General features: G+C 37.4%; 1 protein-coding gene across 1 annotated transcript; it reads right to left on the bottom strand.

The window, feature by feature from the left end:
* Positions 1-1,222: 1,222 nt before the first annotated feature.
* On the bottom strand, positions 1,223-19,379 carry RSAD2 (radical S-adenosyl methionine domain containing 2). The gene is made up of 6 exons (XM_007935125.1): positions 19,040-19,379; positions 14,877-15,038; positions 9,963-10,192; positions 8,116-8,265; positions 3,641-3,673; positions 1,223-1,387 (listed from the first exon to the last, which is right to left on the bottom strand). Exons 1-6 carry the CDS (start codon positions 19,377-19,379, stop codon positions 1,223-1,225), a joined length of 1,080 nt encoding a protein of 359 aa, XP_007933316.1.
* Positions 19,380-19,998: the final 619 nt, after the last annotated feature.

Here is a 19,998-nt window from a genome sequence, read left to right on the forward strand (position 1 = left end):
AAGTCCAAAGTTCCTGGATCCAATGTCAAGCTGGAGGCTTTTCCCAACTCTTGCAGGCCCAGGAGCTGAGGAGCTCAAGGCTGGCAGGCAGGACACAACAGCTGTTGACTCCAAGGAATGACGAATCCAAGATCGCCAGGATGAATGGTGGACTGTTCACTCACCGACAGTTGTAGACAGCACAACAGAATTCTGATCCACAGAAGAATGTCTCTCTTCCCAGGATGTCCTTGGATGTACTGGAAGCAGGCTACACCCCTAGGGAAACTCCCTTTCAACAGATTGCCTGCTCAAAATATAATCATCTGATCCCATCATGGGAATAACCACATCACAACAGCTTAAACCACACAGAATTGTGGTCCAGCCAAGTTGACACACAGTTCCAACTATCACACTCATATCAACTTTATCAGGGAATATAAAAATATGTTTTTTTAAGAATCTTTGAAGAGAAAGAGGAGTTACAGAGATGGCAATGCTTGGATAGTCACAGTGGGCAGAGACCATCTCAGAACATCTTTACCTATCTCCTCTCCTTCTTTGTATTTTATTGAAAACTGGTAAGAATGTTAGTATTAAAAAATCTGCTGAATATTCCTCAATTTCTATGTAAAAATCAAAGTCACAATGGTATAAAGACAGAAAAGGAAGAGCATGCCAACAAGAGCAAACAAGTGGAGGAAAGATTTTTGTAATTTTTCTAGATGTGAAAACCAGTATCTCAATAAAATTTACCAGAGAAGAACTGATGATCAAAAGAATAAACTGGGGCAGGGAGATCAAAAATTGAAATCCTGGAATCATAAAGGACATTGCTTACAAAGATCAAATCCAAATTAAATATAGACGCTACAAGAGTTGTTGAAGCTTATGAACTTCATTATACGTCTTGTATATACCTAGTTCATCTAGACTTTTTTGTTACTGTGTAGCCCAGTTTTGAAATAAATCAAGCCCCAGAACTGAAGTACTTTCTCAATAGTAATAAAGTAATAAACTAATTAACTGAAGTTAGAGGTTTTGCAATGTATGTGGATTTCAACTATCCACATTTTTATATTCAGTTGCCACAGATAATCAGATGTCCTATGCAATAAAAAGTCAAATTCCTGACCACTGAGAAAGGCCAGCACATAGCATTGCTGGTGATGACAGCCACATTTCGAGTATGGGTAATGTTCTCCTACAGTTGGACTAGAGGCTTCTTCCACTTCCAGCTTTACCAGTCCAGCTTTAGATCTGCTTTGCTCCACACATACTTTCCTCCTCGCTTTAGGAACATCTTCTCATCAAATCCACTGAATTTTATAGCAGCTTCTACTCCAACATCCAGGATGGACTTGGAAGGATCCTTCCGTCCATTTCTACAGTTCAGAAAGCGCATCTAGGAAAGTCATGACAGAAATTGGGTTATTTTTATGTAATATATCCTATAAAACCCAATTTAAGGGTGTAACCCAAAATAATTTCTGGTATTCCACTTATATTAACATAAGTTTATTAAGAACTGTGCAATAAATTCTTTACTGAACATACTAAATTTCTGGACCCTATCTTTCTACTCGGGAGCTCTGGTGGTGTAGTGGCTAAGGCATTTGATTGCTAACCAGAAGGCTGGTGGTTCAAACCCACCAGCCACTCCTTGAAAGGAAGGTTGCGCAATCTAATTCCATAGTGATACTGCCTTGGAAACCCAGGGAGTAGTCACTGTGAGTCGGAGCCAACTCAATGGCAGTGGGTGGGGGGATCTTTCTACTCAACCAACACTCATTCTAATGGAAGGGGCAGACACAAACACATCAGATTGATTAAGTGTATGTTAAATAGAATTATATACAAGTCTAACAAGGGAAAGCATCTCCAAAAGTTGATATATGAATTATGTTTTGAGATTTGCAAGTTCAAGAGCACAATATTACAAAAACTCAGAAGCATGGAGTAGTATAGTATGATTAGGAAATTGTAGCTTGATAATATTGCTGGAATAAAATAAATGCCTCTTTGAAAAAAGGAGACAATGGTAAGAGAGGAGCTGAAAAGAAAGATAGGCAAGAGATCAAGAAGAATCATATAATTCACTAAATATTTTGGTTTTTTTATTCTAAAGATAAGCACCTTGTAAGCAAGGACAAGGTCTTTTTTATTCTTATGAGCTACCAGGATGCTGAGAGTTTTGTAGAAGTTCAAGCTAGATTTGTTGAATTAAAATGTTATTAAATTGTCAGAAGCACCTTTTTATTCAACTATGTTTGTTATATCTATGTGGAGACTAGATGGAACATTGGTCAAAATCTCAAGTCCATCATGATAATTTGGACTTCAGAAATAAATTTGGTTTGAATTTCCCTACCTACCTTGACCTCATAAATGAAAGCTTTGCCTTCTCACATTTCCCGTTATGCTCCATAAAGCTCACATTGACAAGAGATAAAATTACTCTAAAGCAGCATTCATTAGTTTGGAAATAATGAAATACTAAAAGTCACAATTACCCTTTTCAAAAAACTAAATCCAAGTTAAATATTGAACACATGGCTATTGTTGGAACTTCTTTCATAAAAATGGGTCTTTGAAGGGAATTATATGTCTTCTGCTAGAAATATTGGCAAAGGTTTACTAATCTAGAAAAAAAGGGAGAAAATGGAAAAGTAGTTTGCATTTCAATTTGAAGAAGTGTGTATTTTCTTTTTTCTGTGGAAGACAGTGGAAGTATGGATAGTGGTGCTTGGAAAGGACCTGTAAGCCTCTCCTCACAAAGGTCAACATTTACCAGTCAGAAGGCAAACTGGTAGTTTCTGAATTATTAAGATTAAATAGCCATCTGTGGGAAGACAACCTAATCTCTCATCAGCAAAAAGTTACTGGAGTGCTATGTTTTAATAGAGCTGGAAAAGAGAGCTTAGATATGAGAGCTCCAGGATGTGATCAATAATTTGGAAGGCACTGGTTAAGTTGGACTCTCTAAAAGAGAGTTACTTAATATCTCTAGTCTTTTCTAAGAGTAGAAAATTCCTGTTACCCTTTTTAATTAAAATTGCTTGAAAAGTTTCTCTAAGTTCTTCTGTAAAGGAAGTCTGTGGAAAAAAAACACAATTAATTTAAGATGCTCAGGGCCTCTGGGGAGATAAGTACCAACATCTCAACCTTTTATCTCCAATATGTAAAATCCTGGAGCCTAGTGATGTGGGACATAGTGATGTAGGCAAGGTTCAAAAGACAACAAGTTCCAGTACAGCAAAGACCTGAGACAATTAGGGCTGAGACCCAGAGTGCAGTAGGAGTCTGTGTGTTGTGAAGAAGCACAGTGTAAAGAGGCCCAGAGCTTGTGGGTGAGGTTGGAAGTGCTTTCAGCTCCCAGTCAAAGTAGCACAAAGGGCTAAGAATGGACCACAGCATCAGCAAATACAGAGACCCAGGTTCAAGATAATTAATGTGTGTCAAAGTGCAGAATTCACACTTCGACACTTTGAAGAAAGGATTCTAGAATATTCATACTAATCATTGACAAGAAAAATATGAATGCTAGTTAAGAACGACAGCCACATTCTAAGTGGTTATACTCATTATAACTCAACTCGGTCATTGCTGCTTAATTACATTTTAAGTGATCATTTCATAACTCATTAGAAATACTCACATATTCATCCAGAATAAGGTAGGAGTCTTTCATCTGCAAAGAAGAAATTAAAACAAATTTAGTTTCAAGTGTAGTTTTCAGTATGCAAGTTCAATGGTCTATCTTACAATGTTTGTGTGTTGTTGTTTTATTACTTCTGTATTCAACTTTTCTTGTGTCGTGTATGTGCCTTTTGGTATGTACCTTATAAGATGAGTCACCAGCCTTTGCCCCCATCACCACCTAATACACCTGTCCAGGGGTATCTATTGATGTCCATCCAGTCATATTGCAACAAGTTAGAGCAAGCCTGGATGTCTCCATGCTGAGCAAGTCAAATGTTAGTCTCTTGACCTTCACAGCTTCTTTGACTATAAAATGCCCAAGCTCAATTTCCTCATTCCTCAAGCTATGGGAGAGTTTTTTTTTTTTCCTTTATCATCCAATATTCACAGTGATTGTGTCCACCTCACATACACTTTGTTCTTTTTGATTTGTTAATTGCTGGTGGAGCTGTTGTTAGTTGCCTTTAAGTCATCCCTGACTCATAGCAATAAATGAAATAGAATGAAATACTGCCTGGTTCTGCACCTTCTCCATGATGGATTGCAGAGGAGTGGACCAGTGTGATCCATAGGGCTTACAATGGCTGATTTTCAAAAGTAGGTTACCAGGCCTTTCTTCCTAGTCTGTCTTGGTCTGTTCAGCATCATAACAACATGAAAGCCTCTACTGACAGACCAGTGGTGACTGTGCATGAAATACATTGACCAAGAATTGAACCTGAGTGTCTCAGGGAAGATGAAGATTCTATCACTAAAACACCAATGCCCCCATGAGATATAAATCAGAATCCCCTTAATCTGAGGGCTACAACATGGCTTTAACTGAAGATTTTAATATTGCTCTAATTTTCCTGTAAGTCTGGGTGGTGCAAGTGGTTTGTGATCAGCTGTTAATCTAGTTTGGAAGTTCAAATCCACCCAGCGTCTCCATGGCAGAAAGTCCTGGTGAACTGCTTTGGTAAAGATTTCCACTGCCATTGATTTGATTCTGATTCATAGTAACCCTATAGGAAAAACAAAAACAAAAACAAAACAAAACAAAACAAAACAAAACAGCACTGCCAGAAGGCTGTAAATCTTTATAGAAGTGGACTGCCTCATCTGTCTCCCCTGGAGCAACTGGTGGATTTGAACCATCTCTGTTTTGGTTAGCCATCAATTGCTTTAATTACTGTGTAACCAGGACACTTCTGTAAAGATTACAGCCAAGGAAACTCTATAGTTTTCTACTGTGTAGCACATAGAATTGCCATGAGCCAGGGTCCTGACTCATTGGCAAGTAACAACAACAACGACATTACTTTTATGGAGTTCTGGCTTCTACTGGTATAGAGCAGGGGTCAGCAAACTTTCCTTAATGAATCAAATAGTAAGTATTTTCAACTTTACTGGCTCTACGGGTCTTTCACAACTACTCATCTCTGCAGTTGTAGCCTGAAATTTGCCACAGATAACATGCAAAAAATGGAATGACTATGTCCCATCAAAACCTTATTTATGAATACTGAAAATTGAGTTTCATACAATTTTGTTTGGACATGAAACATTATTCCTGTTTTGATTATTTTCCCAACCACACTTAGCTATAAGATACATAAAGTGGGCAGCAGGCTAGATTTGTCCCTCAGGTGATAGTTTGCTTTATCCTGTGCTTAGCCACCTCTGGCTAAAATTGCAGAATCTCAGGTCTAACCTCTGATACTCTGAATCTCAATCTGCATTTCAAAAAGATCCCCAGGTAATTTGCCTACACAATAAAATTTCAGTTGTACTGGCTAGTAGAAGGAGCATAGGCTTTGGGGTCATCAAAATCTTGATTTTATCTCTAATGTGCCTGTCTCTGACATAAATCAGGTAAATTAACAGCTGAGACTTTACCTCATTATTAGTATAATGGGGATAATAAAACCTAGCTCATAAAGCATTTATGAAAATTGTCTGAGATGTATAAAAGGCCTAGCAGATCCAAGAACAATATTATATTTTATTTTATCTTACATTAACTACATAATGAAGTTAGGATTTAAAAACTCAAATAAAATAGTACATGGATATGACAGTTTTCTTGTTATGTTCTCTCTCCTTTTGGAAGGCCAGTCTTTCATTCAGGGATATTGTTATGTTCCCAGAATGAAATGATATACTAACCATGCTGTACTAAACATTAACTTTTAAATTCCAACTATTTATCAAGAAGGAGCTCTGGTGGCATAGTGCCTAAGGCATGTGACTGTTTACCAAAAGGCTGACGGTTCAAACCCACCAGCCACTTCTCGGAAGCAAGGTTGGACAATCTACTTCCATAGTGATACTGCTTTGGAAACCCAAGGAGGGGTTCCTATGAGTAGTATCTGACTCAATGGCAGGGAGTTTGGTTTTGGTATTTATCAAGAAGCTCAGAAGTCAAAAGCAAAAGGAGATAATTTCTGTTTTTGAAATTTCTAACATCTTATAAACAGATGAGGGAGAAATTTTGCTGCAGATCTACTTTTTTGGTAGCAGATGAGAAAAGTTTTCATTTTTTAATTAATTTTCAAGTGATAAAGCTAATATTTTAAAATTTCATAAAGTTACAAAGAAAGAAAACAAAAATTACTGATACACCCACTAATTTGAGCTATACACATATATAAATATTTTCTTTGCACATTAGGTAGAATTAAACTTAATTGAATTTCGCATGCTGTACTAATTTGTAAACAGTGTTATAAAAGGAGCCCTAGTCACTCAGTGTGTAAGAGCTTGGCTACTAACCCAAAGGTTGGAAGGTCGAACCCATCAAGTACTCTGCCTGAGAAAGATGAGGAAGTCTGCTTCACTGAAGATTTACAGCCTTGGAAAAGCTCTTGGACGGTTCTACTCTTTCCTATAGGGTTGCTATGATTCGCCGTGGGTTTGGCTTTTTTGGGTTTTGGATTATGTTTTGAGAATTTATCCTTGGTACTTAGTATTTTAAATATTCTTTGAAATGTGGTTTTTGATTAGTATAACATTCATTCTGGGAACATATAAAAAATTACCTGCTCACTACATCCTGAATATCAGGTTGCCTTCAATTATTTACAACCTACAGCATTATACTTTTACATAAAAAGTTCCGCATTTCTGAATACAAAAAAACAAACCCACTGCCAATGAGTTGATTCCCACTCATAGCGACCCCCGTTGGGTTTCTGAGGTGGTAAATCTTTACAGAAGTAGATTTGACCAGTCTTGCTTTGGCAGAGTGGCTGGTGGGTTTGAACCACCAACCTTTCTGGTTAGCAGTTAAATGCCTTAGGTACTATGCCACCAGAGCTCCTTCTGTACAGATTTATAGCCTTGGAAATCCAATTGGGGTTGCTGGTTGCTGTGAGTTGGAATCAACTTGATGGCAGTGGGTTTTGTTTATATATTTACAATTAAGATATTATGAATTAAGGAGCTCTGGTGGCATAGTGCCTAAAGCTTTGACTACTAACTAGAAGCTTGGCAGTTCACACCCACCAGCCACTCCATGGAAGGAAGACTGGGCAATTTACTTTTGTAAAGATTTATCACCTCAGAAACCCAATGGGGGTCACTATGAGTCAGAATTGACTCAATGGCAGTGAGGTTTTTTTTTATTATTATGAATTATATATATATATTCTTATGAATATATATTCATTATATTATAAATATATATTAATTTCTTTATAACTTTCACATATAAGAAGCTTCCGACACTATGGCAGGGAGAAATAGGAATTCTTTTTTCTTTACCTTTTTATAACACACCATTGAAACATTCACTGTGCCTATAGTAACAACTGGAAACTCCATAGTTCAGACAGGCTTTGGTCAATATTGCTTAGCCTATGAATTATATGAAGTTTATACTAATAATATGGACCCAAATGTAGCCATTTTAGATAACTAAAGAGTTGATGTATCATTTCTTCTACATTGTTATGCAACTTTTGAAATTATTCATGGAGATAATTTAAGTAAATATTGTGATAGTGTTAATATCAATACATATACTGTTGATACCAATACAGTGCCAATCAGTTCCTTCTGTTTTAGGCAGTATTGCTTTGAGATATATATATATATGTGTGTGTGTGTGTGTGTATTTATATATATATATCAATATATATGTGTGTTACTTATGTATATGTGTGTGTATTTATATGTATAAAGTATTTGTAAACACACACACACACAAACTTTTTTTTTTTTTTTTCTAATGGGAAAACAGAATTCATTAAAAGCCCACACAACTGGAAGGTAGCACAGATGATGGTGAACTTCAACTTTGGCTCCTAAGACTGTACTCCTTCATTTCTCCATCCTGTACCCTCTAAAATAAGAAGGTGTGGATTGCATTGGACAAGAAGCAGCCATTTCCCTGTTCAGAATCAATCTACACTTGTGATGGTAAATAAAACAACTTTTGCTTTATACAACCTTCTGATTAGATTCAGGCACCAAACAGGAAACTTCTTTGTGGCGGTCTAAGAATCTTTCAAATTCTTCATCACTAATGACAAATCTTTCTGCTTCTCTTAGAGCATCTTCCCCAGAATTCTCACCCTCGATTATTAGGCATTGGAAGACCTGAAAAACAAGTGTAATTTTTTTTTTGTAACTTTCATCATTTTCATCCCTCTTAATTTCCCTCTGATCCAAGCTTCATTTCCTTTTAAGCAATGAAGACTAAAAAACATTCTATAAAGACAATGATTTAGGGAAATGAAGCTAACTCCGAAATTCAGGTATATGACAGTAGAAGCAAATACACTCCTAAAATATAATTTAAAAAAAAAAACAACTGATCTATATTACATTTGTCATGCTGTTGTTGTTGTTGTTGTTATATGCTGTTGAGTCGCACCCGACTCATAGAAACCCCTCCTTGGGTTTCCGAGGCAATATCACTACAGAAGTAGATTGCCCCATCTTCCTTCTGAAGGGGTTGCTGGTGGTTTTGAACTGCCAGCCTTCTGGTCAACAGTCAAGTGCCTTAGGCACTACGCTACCAGAGTTCCTACATTTGTCATATAATCTAATTTTTTTTCAAACTGAAAAATAATGGATATTCTTTGAAGGAAACATGGGGTAAAAGAAAGCATCAAGAAAAGAAACAAATAACTTTCAATTCTAAAACCAAGAGTGAAGTATTTTCACCATTTTGTTGTTGCTTCTGATTTTTAACATATCTTTATAAAAGTCTCTAGAATCTGTTTGCTTTTCAACTAATATATAAGGATAGTTTTCCAAAGTCATTAAATACTCACTTTCAATACTTCATTATACATGAATATATGTTTATCTATCTTTCTGGTATTATTTCATTATAAGTAATATCATCATCTGAAAATGAAAACTTCAGTCCCAGAGAAGGCAGATGATTTGTCCAAGATGACAAAAAAGTGATAGCTAATCAAAGACAGAGTCAGAACAGATCCCAGGTCATCAGGGCTCTTATGTAAGGAATATTCTACATAACATTTAATAAATGTGGTTTTCAGATCTACTCTAAAATTATGTCGGCTTAGAGTAAATTCTCAAACTGTCCTAAATATTATTTTCTTTGTTAACTCTTTTTATTTCTTTCCTCAGTCACTCCTTTTTCTGTGATCTCTCAGATCACCACTGACATTTCATTACATGATGTTTTTATTATTTGTTTTCATGACAGTCTTCCTCACTAGACAGTGAGCACCTTAAGAAGCTTATGTCTTATTCATCCTTTTATCTACAGCACCTATTCTTATTTCAGGTACAGAATGGGAGATCAAAATACAAGTTGGAATCTTAAGTACACTCAAGCACAACATGGGTATTTTGACAAAATTTGGATGGCTTTGCCCACAATGTCTTCTACGGTTCAATAAAAATCTTAATAACATCAGAACTTATGAAGAGAATATATTCATTATAACTAAATAAGAGTTTTAAGAAGAAATCTAGTAATATTAAATTTAAAAAATGATATAATTTGGACTTTAGAGTTTATAAGCAAATATCCTTTACAACATCTCCAAGTACTTGGCAGACCTTTTGAACTTATTTTTACAATATTCCAGAAGGAAATTAGTTCCATTTCTTTGCCTCAGACAATAAAACTGAGGCAAATAAAGCTTAAGTAGTTGATCATTTAACAAAGGTAGAAGAAGGATAAAGGACTAGGTTTCCAGGCTAGCTCAGTATGCCAGAATTCTTTGGATCATATCACTTTTGGTTTCTTTGAAGAAAGGCTTTCCTGAATGTTTTCATGGTAAAAATCAGAAAATGCAACACTGTGTACTTACTTTCCAGCGGACAGGGTTTAGTGCACGAATCTGTTCATTCATATCCTCTTCCACATTGAATCGATTAATGACAGAATTTATCTTGAATGCCACTCGGTAATCCCTGCACCACATCCTTAGTTTTTGAAGATTTTTGACATGGTTCTTCTTTCCTTGGCCACGACCAATAAGAACATTCACTTGCTCATCAAAGCTATCACAGGAGATAGCAAGTATGTCCAAATATTCACCTGAGGGAAAATGAAAACTTTTAAACATTTCTATCCAAAAACCAAGCCTTTTAGATAGTTTATATCTCATTATTATAAAACATATCTTGTTTATTTCTATGTTATAATTTTTTTAAAAAAATAATATTTTCTTATAATCACGTGGTAGATAAGTTGTGTGTCAACTTGGCTAGGCCTGATTTTGAGTGGCCGGGCAGCTGGATGTAATTATTCCCCATGATGAGACTGGTAATCAACTCCATGGTGGAATCTACTGGGGCAGCTGAGTAGCTGCCTTCGGGATGTGGTCTGCTTCCTGTATATAAGAAGACACTTTGAGAAAGATTTCTGTAGCTATTGGCACAATTGAATCCTGCATGTAGCTGAGTTGTTGTTCAACAGCCTGCCGTGTTGTCTGCCAGTCTTGGGACTGTTAATGGACTTGAATCAGTGACCTGCCGTGTAGTTTGATAATTTTGGTACTGTGCCATTTTACTTGTCAACCTTGGGGTTGTCAGCCTCAGCAGCCAGCAGCTGCCTGAGTGAAGAGACACCTCTAGCTTCAGTGGGCCAGGAGCAAGAGGCAGAGATGAAGCCCAAGGTCAAGGGCCCTTCATCCATTCCCTAGAGCTGGCACTTGAACTCAGATTTCTAGCCTCCAAAACTGTAAGAGAACAAATCCCTGTTTGTTTGAAGCCATCCTATTTGTGATATTTCCTGTTAGAGTAGCACTAGAGAACCAAAACAACTCACAAGCATCACTGAGATGTGAATGACATTTGGTACTTATATGAGACAATCCTGAAAACAATATATACACATAATAAGATAATACAGATAATTGTACATGATTATTTAGAAACTCTGGCATACATGTACGCATGTGTTGCTGTTGTTAAATGCCAACTCATCAGTCCTTGACTCACGGCTCCCCATGTATGGTGGGGATCAGACTGCTGTGAGAGTATCTTCAGTTTCAAATTAGAAGGTTGTCTTAGGATGATAGTCTCAAGGATTTCTCCATTCTTTTTCACCAGGAAGTCTGTTTTTTTTTTTTTTTTTTTTTTTTAACTTAATTTGAATTTTGTTCTACAATTTTTACCATTCTAAACAGGACCTTTTACTGTGGTCCTGGTCAGAGCATTTAGCAGTGGTAACCAGGTTTAATGTATTTCTTCTGGTCTCAGTTTAGAGAAGGCTGTGATTTATGTGGTCCTTTAGTCCTCTGGACTAATATGCTTCCTTGAGTGTTTATTTTCTTCACTCTCCCTTGTTTTGCGTGGGAAGAGAACAAGTTACTTCTTAGATGGCTGCTTACAAACTTTTAAGACCCCAGACTTTGCTCACCAGACTAGGATGTAGAATATTTGTTTGCCAATTGATCTAGATGTCCCCCAAGACTATGGTCTCTAGCATTCAAGTCCAGTAGTTCAGTCCTGATATCTAAGTAGCTTCTATAACTGTGCCCCTATGTGCTCTATTATATATATATGTGAGTATATATGCAACACTTACCAATTTGTAAAGATGATCTGGTGCTTACAAATTTCCTTAATTTCTTTTTATTTTGAAACGTTCTAATTTCACAATTGTGTTTGAGATACAATTTTGCTAGATATATAATTCTTAGTTGGGATTTTTTTTTTCTTTCAGAATTTTATATATGTCATTCCATCACATTCTTGCCTGTATAGTTCTGCTGAGAAATCAGAACTCAGTCTTATTGTTTTGTCTTTGTAATATTTTATTTTTCCCAAGCTGCTCTTTGGTTTTGGAAAGTTTGATTATGGTATCTCTTGGTGATTTTCTTTTGGGGTCTACCTTGTATTGGGTTCGTTGGGCTTCCTGGATGGTTTTATTCTCATCTTTCATGAAATTAGGGAAGTTTTATACAGTAATCTTCACCTTCATTCTGTCTGTACTTATTTTTGTTGCCTCCCATTCTGGAATTACAATTACACATAGATTATGCCCCTTGAGGACCAGCTGGGTAGGTACTGTCAGCCATCTGTCATCAGTCCTCTGGTGCAGGAACAGGTGAAGTCACTTGCTCAGTGGGCAGAGTAGCAGCTGTGTTGAGTGTGCTGAGTGAGTGGAGCAGGCAGCAGTGGGTTGTTATCTTCTTGCCAAGTCAGCGGGTGCTCATAGGTGGCATATATGTGGGCACACAGATATGACATTTCTACCACTCTCTGGAGTATTAGTTAGATGTGCATGAGGGAAGCTCTCTCTGCCTCTTAGTGGGTAGGGCTGGATGGTAGGCTGGGAGGGGGGGCTGCATGAGTGCACTTTTTGCCTAGCCTGGTTGGGGAATGGTTAGTAGGTGTTTGCCACAGCATGCTGGGTCAGGAGGAGTGGAAGGTGGGTGGGTAATTGTGCAGGAATATGGATTCACTGGTGCTCACTGGTCCGGAAGATGAATGGCAGGATGGTTGGGTGGTGGGTAAACAGCACATGGGAGCAGGCGGTTGCTGCCACTTACCAGGCTGGGGTGGGTGGGTATCAGGCAGACAAACATAGGCAAGCATACAGTTGCCACCTCTCACTGGGCCAGGGGATGGGAAGGAGTTGGATGAGTGCATGGAAATATAAATGCTGCTGCTCTCAAGGTTGTGGGGGGATGGGAGGAGGGTAGCGTGTGGAAGCATGGATGCTGCTGCTTATCAGGTTGGGGATAGGAGGGTGGTAGGCAGGCAAGTACATGACTTCTTCCTCTCTTGCACTCACTGGAGGAACTGGAGCTCTCACCTTCCCATCTGTCCCTCCCCTTTACTCTACTACGTTTATGTTCTCCCTCCTACATTGCCTCTTTCACTGAGGCTGAGATGACTCAGTCTGTTTTGGTAGCTCTGGATACATTTCCCCATGGTTCCCTGGTTTCAAATCTATACTGCTTCTGCAATTACCCACTTCCCAAGGGTGCACTGTTGCTGGCCAAGTCCTGACCATCTAGTTATTTCATTCCAGGATTGTTTGCAGTTAACCTTTGATAATAGCTGTGCTCTCTTTGTGGTTTCTTTCTTGACTTCACTACATATCATTTTTCTATGTGTTACCAAAGTGGCCACATAGCTCCATGTCAGGCAGTAGGTTGCCATCAACCCATGAATCTCCATTTTTTTTCCATTGGTCTACTTGTCCCTCTTCTTCCAGTCAGTGCTCAGTCTGTTTCTTCAACTCTCTGCTTGGTGTTCTGGGATCCAAAGACTTTTTTTGTGTGTCTCGTTTACTTAGTTTCTTGGATCCTTGTTGTCAGCCAGTCATTCTGGTGTGTGTATCTATAGCACCATGCTGAATGGCACTTCCAAAGATCTTTTTTATTAACTGGTTTTTATTCTTATATTTTGTGGAAGTTGATAGCCAAAGATTTCTTTCATGATTCCTCTGGATGGACTCAGGCAGCAAACTTTATAGTTAATAGTTGAGAATTTAAACTTTTGTGCCACCCAAGAACTTCATGCATATTAAACCAAAAATCAAACTCACTGCTATTGAGTCAATTTCAACTCATAGAAACCCCAATTGGCTTCCCAAGGCTATAAATCTTTACAAAAGCAGACTGCTCCATCTTTCTTTCATGGAGAGGCTGGTGAATTTGAACCACTGACGTTTTGGTTAGTGGCCAAATGCCTTAAGCACTACACCACCAAAGCTCCTTTTATGTTAAAAAAAAAAATGAAAAACAAAGCCCACTGCCATTGAGTTGATTCAGAGTGATCTCCCTTGGGTTTCCAACATGATAAATCTTTACAGAAATAGATTGCCCTTCTGCAGAGTGGCTGATGGGTTTGAACCACCAGCCTTTTGGTTAGTAGTCAAGTGCCTTAGGCACTGCACCACCAGAGCTTCTTTCCTTTCACAGTAGATATACCTAAAGCTTAGCTGTAAGGAGCCTCAGCAAACTTAGGATCCAGTGCTTCTTAATCCTGACTGCTGTTTGGAATCACTTGAAGCCCCTCAATACAACCAGTCCATACACCATGACATTCTGATTTAATTAGTCTCAACATAAATATTTAAAGTTTTTCAGCAGCCAACTGTGCTGCCAAATGTAAACACTGCTACTTCAGCCCAATCACATAATTGACTAATGTGATTATTAAAAGGAACACACAAGTATTTAAAAAAGTAACAGTAAACAAACAATAAGATCAGAACTTGCAAAACTGTCAAATGTGCTAATTTTCCCCACTAGTGTTAAGCTAGGGAGCTCTGGGAGCGAAGTGCCTAAGGCATTTGATTGCTAATCAGAAGGCTGACGGTTCAAACCCACCAGCAACTCCTCAGAAAGAAGATGGGGCAATCTACTTCTGTAGTGATACTGTCCCGGAAACCCAAGGAGGGGTCACTATGAGTCGGTTCCCACTCAATGACACATAACAAGTGTTAAGCTAAGGCCACATGTATTAATGCTTGGTAAAATGAAATGTACAGGAAAGGTACAGTTAACTTTTTTTTTTTTTCTGTTACCAATGTTGCTATACTTGTTTACTCAGAGACCCACAAAACTAAAACTATCAGAATTCCATAGGCAACTTGAAAAGAGATTAGAATATATATATATATATATATATATATTTTTTTTTTAATCTTCTCTTTCTTTCCCCTAGCAGATCTGGCTCAGGGCCCAGAATGGAAGGAAATCTAGAACACAATTATAAAATGCAATGTAGCAATAACTGAAGTGTCCACCAATGCAATTTACCATAATTTTTGAACCACGTCTCTCGGATCAGGCTTCCATTGCTCACAATGCTGACACTAGGTAGTTGTAACTCCATTTTGCAGAACTTCACCAGCTCGCCTAGGTGTTGTCCTCGGTCATGAAGAAATGGCTCTCCTCCTGAAAAGTTTATCTTCTCCATACCTGTTAGAAGAAACATGATTATTTTCCTTCTCAATATTTTTTCACTTTACAAATATTCATTATTAACTTTAAATTGCAAAAGTAATATTTTTCCAAAGTAAAAAAGTGAAATAAAATATTCCCATTATTCCTCAATCCCATTTTCCCAATGTCAGTCCCATTCTATGGGAATAGTCATGTATATGGGAGCTCTGGTAGCATAGTGCCTAAGGCACTTGACTGCTAACCAGAAGGCTGGCTGTTCAAACCCACCAGCCACTCCTAGGAAGGAAGATGGGGCAATTTACTTCAGTAGTGATACTGCCTCAGAAACCCAAGGAGGGGTCGCTATGAGTCCGTCCGACTCGATGGCACATAACAACAGCAAGTCATGTATATAAGTGAAGGCCCAACCCTCTCCCCAAAAAAGTCACTTGTTTTTCCTGTTTTAAAATTTATATACTTTAATGTAGAAAATTAGTCACACAGATAATGTACCAAAGGGTACAGTGAGGCAACCTAGAGATCAACAAAGTGGGAAGCCACTTCCATTGCGATCTGGAATGGTTGTTTTTGGGTTAGCTCTCCCCCAGGAGTATCATTTAGTATCAGTCTGGGATTTCTCTTCACTTTTCTCTTGCCTGTTGTCCTAGATCCCTTGTCCTTCTTTCTCTTGGTTTCCTCCCCTATTTTGGAAAAATAATTTAAGAACTTCCTAAAAAATGTAAAGTATGAATTAAATTGATACTAGGTGTCTAAACATGTATTTGTGATTAAGAGTTTGGCCAGGTATAATATTTGGAGTGAAATCGTTTTTACTTGGAATTTTAAGGACATTGCTCATTGTCTTCTAAATTTTAATAATATTGTTTAAAAGTCTGATGACATTCTTATTTATAATCATTGGTGAATAATTGCTTTTTTCCCCCTTCTCTCTAGTATTCTGAATTTTAAAACTCTGTATCTTAGTGATATCTGTCTTTCTTTGTTGTTCTGGCTACTTGAAAAGATCTCAGTCTAAAAACACAACTCTTTAATGTTTTGTGAAGTTTTCTTATATTATTTGTCTGATAAGTCCCACTTCTCAATTTTTATTCTTCTCTCTTTCTGGAAAGTCTATTACTGGGACACTGGAACTCTGCATTTAACCACAATTTTCTCATTATCTTTCCTTCCAATTGTCCATCTCTTTGTTTTTCATTCAATTTTTCCAGGACTTTACCTTTCAGTCTTTCAATTAAAATTTTAATTTTGGAAATCTAGTTTTCCTAATTTCTGAAACTCCTCTATATTGTCTAATTTTTTTTTTTTTTTAGCATTCCACTCCTATTTCATATGTGCAATTCTTTCCCTTATATTTCTGCAATTACTAATTATAGATGTTCATATGTTTACTTCTTCCTGTATTTTCTCTTTTTTTTGTTCATTTATATTCGAGTGAGGCACCAAATAGCTGACTGGGACTTCTGCAATTAAGGAGAAGACTAGTCAAATGGAGGGTTTCACTATGGAGTGAAAGGGAGGTAAATGTCAATATCTTTGGTCTTTTCTCTGGGACCATTCTGAATCAATTATAACTTGTCAAATCTAGCAAGTGTTGGAGGTCACACTCAAACCCTGGCCTTCCAAAATAAGAGTCTCAGTTTTTCCCATTTCACCAAACTTCCTTTTCCACTTCACTCATTCATTCTTACATCCAAAAAGATGTTCCTACATCCAACAAGATGTTCTTACATCCAAAAAGTCCCTATTATATTCTAGTTTTTATTTTACGTTGATCCGTAATCATTGCCCAGGGAAGCAGAGGTCAAGAAATCAAATGACATATTGTAAATTCTGCTACAAAAAACCTCTTCAAAGTGCTAAAAAGCAAAGATATCACTTTGAGGACTAAGGTGTACCTGACCCAAGCCTTGGTATTTTCAGTACCTTTTTGCTTGCAAAAGCTGGACAGTAAATAAATAAAGAAGACTGAAGAAGAATTGATGCCTTTTATTTATGGTGTTGGTGAAGAATATTGAACATACTATGGACTGCCAGAAGAATAAACAAATCTGTCTTGGATGAAATACAGCTGGATTGCTCCTTAGATGCTAGAATGGCAAGTACTTTGGACATGTTATCAGGAGGGACCAATCCCTGGAGAAGGACATCATACTTGGTAAAGTAGAGGGTAAGCAAAAAAGAGGAAGCCCCTCAATACAATGGATTGACACAGTAGCTACAATGGTAGGCTCAAACATCGCAATAATTGTGATATGGTACAAGACTGGGAAGTTTTTCATTCTGTTATACCTAGGAGTCACTATGAATTGGAACCAACTCAATAGTACCTAACAACACAACAGTAACAATAGTCTGCATATTTTTCTAAGTCCCAGAAGTATACTGACAGCTATGTTTCAACCTTGGCACTCAAACTCTTTGGAGATCCTGATACTAAAAACAAAAGAAAACAAAATGGTACAATTTTAGAAGTTCCATAATAAATATTTGTGAAAAGTGCCATGAGTGGGGAGGACATTAATTCTGCCTGAAGAGAACCAAGAATTCTAAGGAATTTTGAAAGTGCACCAACAGAGATTTTAGTGGCTGGGCTTCCAGGAAAAGAGACTCTTATGATCAGAGAATTGATGATTTATGTGTTTTGAGAGAGTAGATGTAGTATGATGTATCTAGAACAGAGAGGATTTAAGGAAGTTTGGGTAGAGGATGCTTATAGTAACACTGAAGCCTGGCAGACTATGTGATCAGTTCTGTCTCTTGTCAGTCATGTAAAAGACCTAGGTGGGCAATTAACCATCTTTTTTTTTTTTTTTTAAATAAGATAATGTGTTGTCAGAAGAAAGAGGAAAGACAACTCTAGATTTGGAGAGAAATGAATTAAAGTATACTAGGAATAGCAAGGCAGGTCTTTGCTTGACAGACAAAATGTGGATGAACAAGTAAACATAATGTTGAGCAAAATAAGTCAGACCCAATAAAATGTATGCTATATGATTTCACTTATCTAAAAAAAAAAAAAAAAATCAGGCCAAATTAATCAGTGTGCTAGAAGACAAGCTAGTGATTGTCTTTGAGGATAATAGTCGTGACTGGTAAGGGCTTCTTAGGACACTAGTGATATTTTGTTTCTTGTTCTGAGTGCTTTTTACATGCCTGTGTTCTCTGTGAAAATTCATCAATGGGTATTATATGTTCAATTTTGTGCATGCATGTTATACTTCAGTAAAAAAAAAAAAAAAAATTAATAAAGGAGAGAAAGTAGCTAACAATATTGCTGGTGAAGTAGCTAGCTTAGAAGATGCTATCCAAAAGACAGGAAGGCAAGGAATGACAGAAGGACAGATTTGCTGTGGAAGATGTTGTGTTTGAATTGGACATGCTGGTTATATCTGAGATGTCTGAAAGAGAATAATGTGGGGATATTCAGTAAGCAGTCTTGAGAGCAAAGTCATTTCTATATTTGAATTATATAGTTTTTTTTTTTTTTTTAATTTCATACTAAGATCACATAAGCAATCCAAAAGGAAAGGCTTAAACATGCTGTTCTCATGTCAAAATTTGTTTTTCCCTTTAACTTTCTTTATTAACTGTATCTGGAAAAAACAAATCTATGTGTGCTTTGGATCCTAACAAGAGCCCACTCTGTCCAAGGTTTGAACAAACTCTGACAGTAGCACAACTCTTCCAAACCTGCCCTTTGCCAAACACAGGAAGAACAGATGCCAGGCATTTGCATATGCTTTTGCTCACTTAAAAGTAGCAGGAAGGATAAATTTGTTCTACTTATTCACCACAGAATTGCCAAGCCAACCTGCAATTTAGGGAGACCTAGGTACCCACTCCAAAACTGTCTTTGAGATTTTCTTTCAGGATGACATCTTCACTGTGTAATGGGCAATGATGGCTCAAAGTTCTGGAGAAGGTCTTTAGCCTGTGCATGCTCTCATCCCACTCTTGTCTTACCCCACTACCCTGTTGTTGAGCACTGCCTTTTCTTTCTGTGATTCTGGACTTACCTGCATCCTTAAGCAAAAGCAGTCCTCTTTTAGCATCCTCGAGGGGCAACACAAAGGATGTTTTGGCAGTATGGAAACAGAAGCCACATTTGTAGTTGCACTGACGAGTGAAATGATAGTTGACGCTGGTGGGAATAGTGGGCAGTTCATCTTCTTCCTTTTGGTTCTTATCTTTTGATTCCTTACCCTGCTGCTGCTGTCTCCTCTGGAAAACTGCAAACCAAATTGTTGTCCTGAACCAGAAAAATAGTGGAACCAGAGTCCACCACAAAGAAGTGAGCTGCTGCCTGAAAACATTCAGCAGCTTTCCAGCAAAAGCAACTGGCGTGAGCATCCACATCGTGGCTGGACACCCTGCAGCTGTCCCTGCATGCTGGAGAGACTCACTTTATATAGCTGTGGAAATCAACACATCTCCTAGTAACTTGTCAGAGGGAAGGAAGGACACACCTTTTCCTGATTAACTCAGCTGAGCTCAGTTTCAATTTTCCGTTTCATGAAAATGAAAGTTGAAACAGAGCCAACATGGAAGGCTCAGCCTAAGGCTAAAATAATGCCTTTTTCTCAGTCACTTTTGTTGATACCTACTTGCATAAATAATAGCCTTTGTAACCTGACATTATATGTGTATATATATATATATTTATTTATTTATTTATTTATATTTATATTTATATTTCTCTATCTCTCTATATAATCATTTGTTGTTTTACTCACTCATGACATGGCTATGTAAGAGTTTCCACCTTATCATACTTCATATACATATACTAAGGCCAAATCATAAAAAAGAGCATAAAAAGAATGTTTAATGCTTGGAGGATAACTGATGAAACCATTAGCTCCTGAGTCTCTTTCAAAGGACAGAAAAATGCAGATATATATAACAAAATGTATGTCTTAACTCGTGTTTATTTATGCAGTTTAATATATATTTCTTGACAGTATTATAATTGAAC

This window comes from Orycteropus afer, unplaced genomic scaffold (assembly GCF_000298275.1).
Source record: "Orycteropus afer afer isolate SDZICR_OR568_19922 unplaced genomic scaffold, OryAfe1.0 scaffold00025, whole genome shotgun sequence".
Lineage (NCBI taxonomy): Eukaryota > Metazoa > Chordata > Mammalia > Tubulidentata > Orycteropodidae > Orycteropus > Orycteropus afer.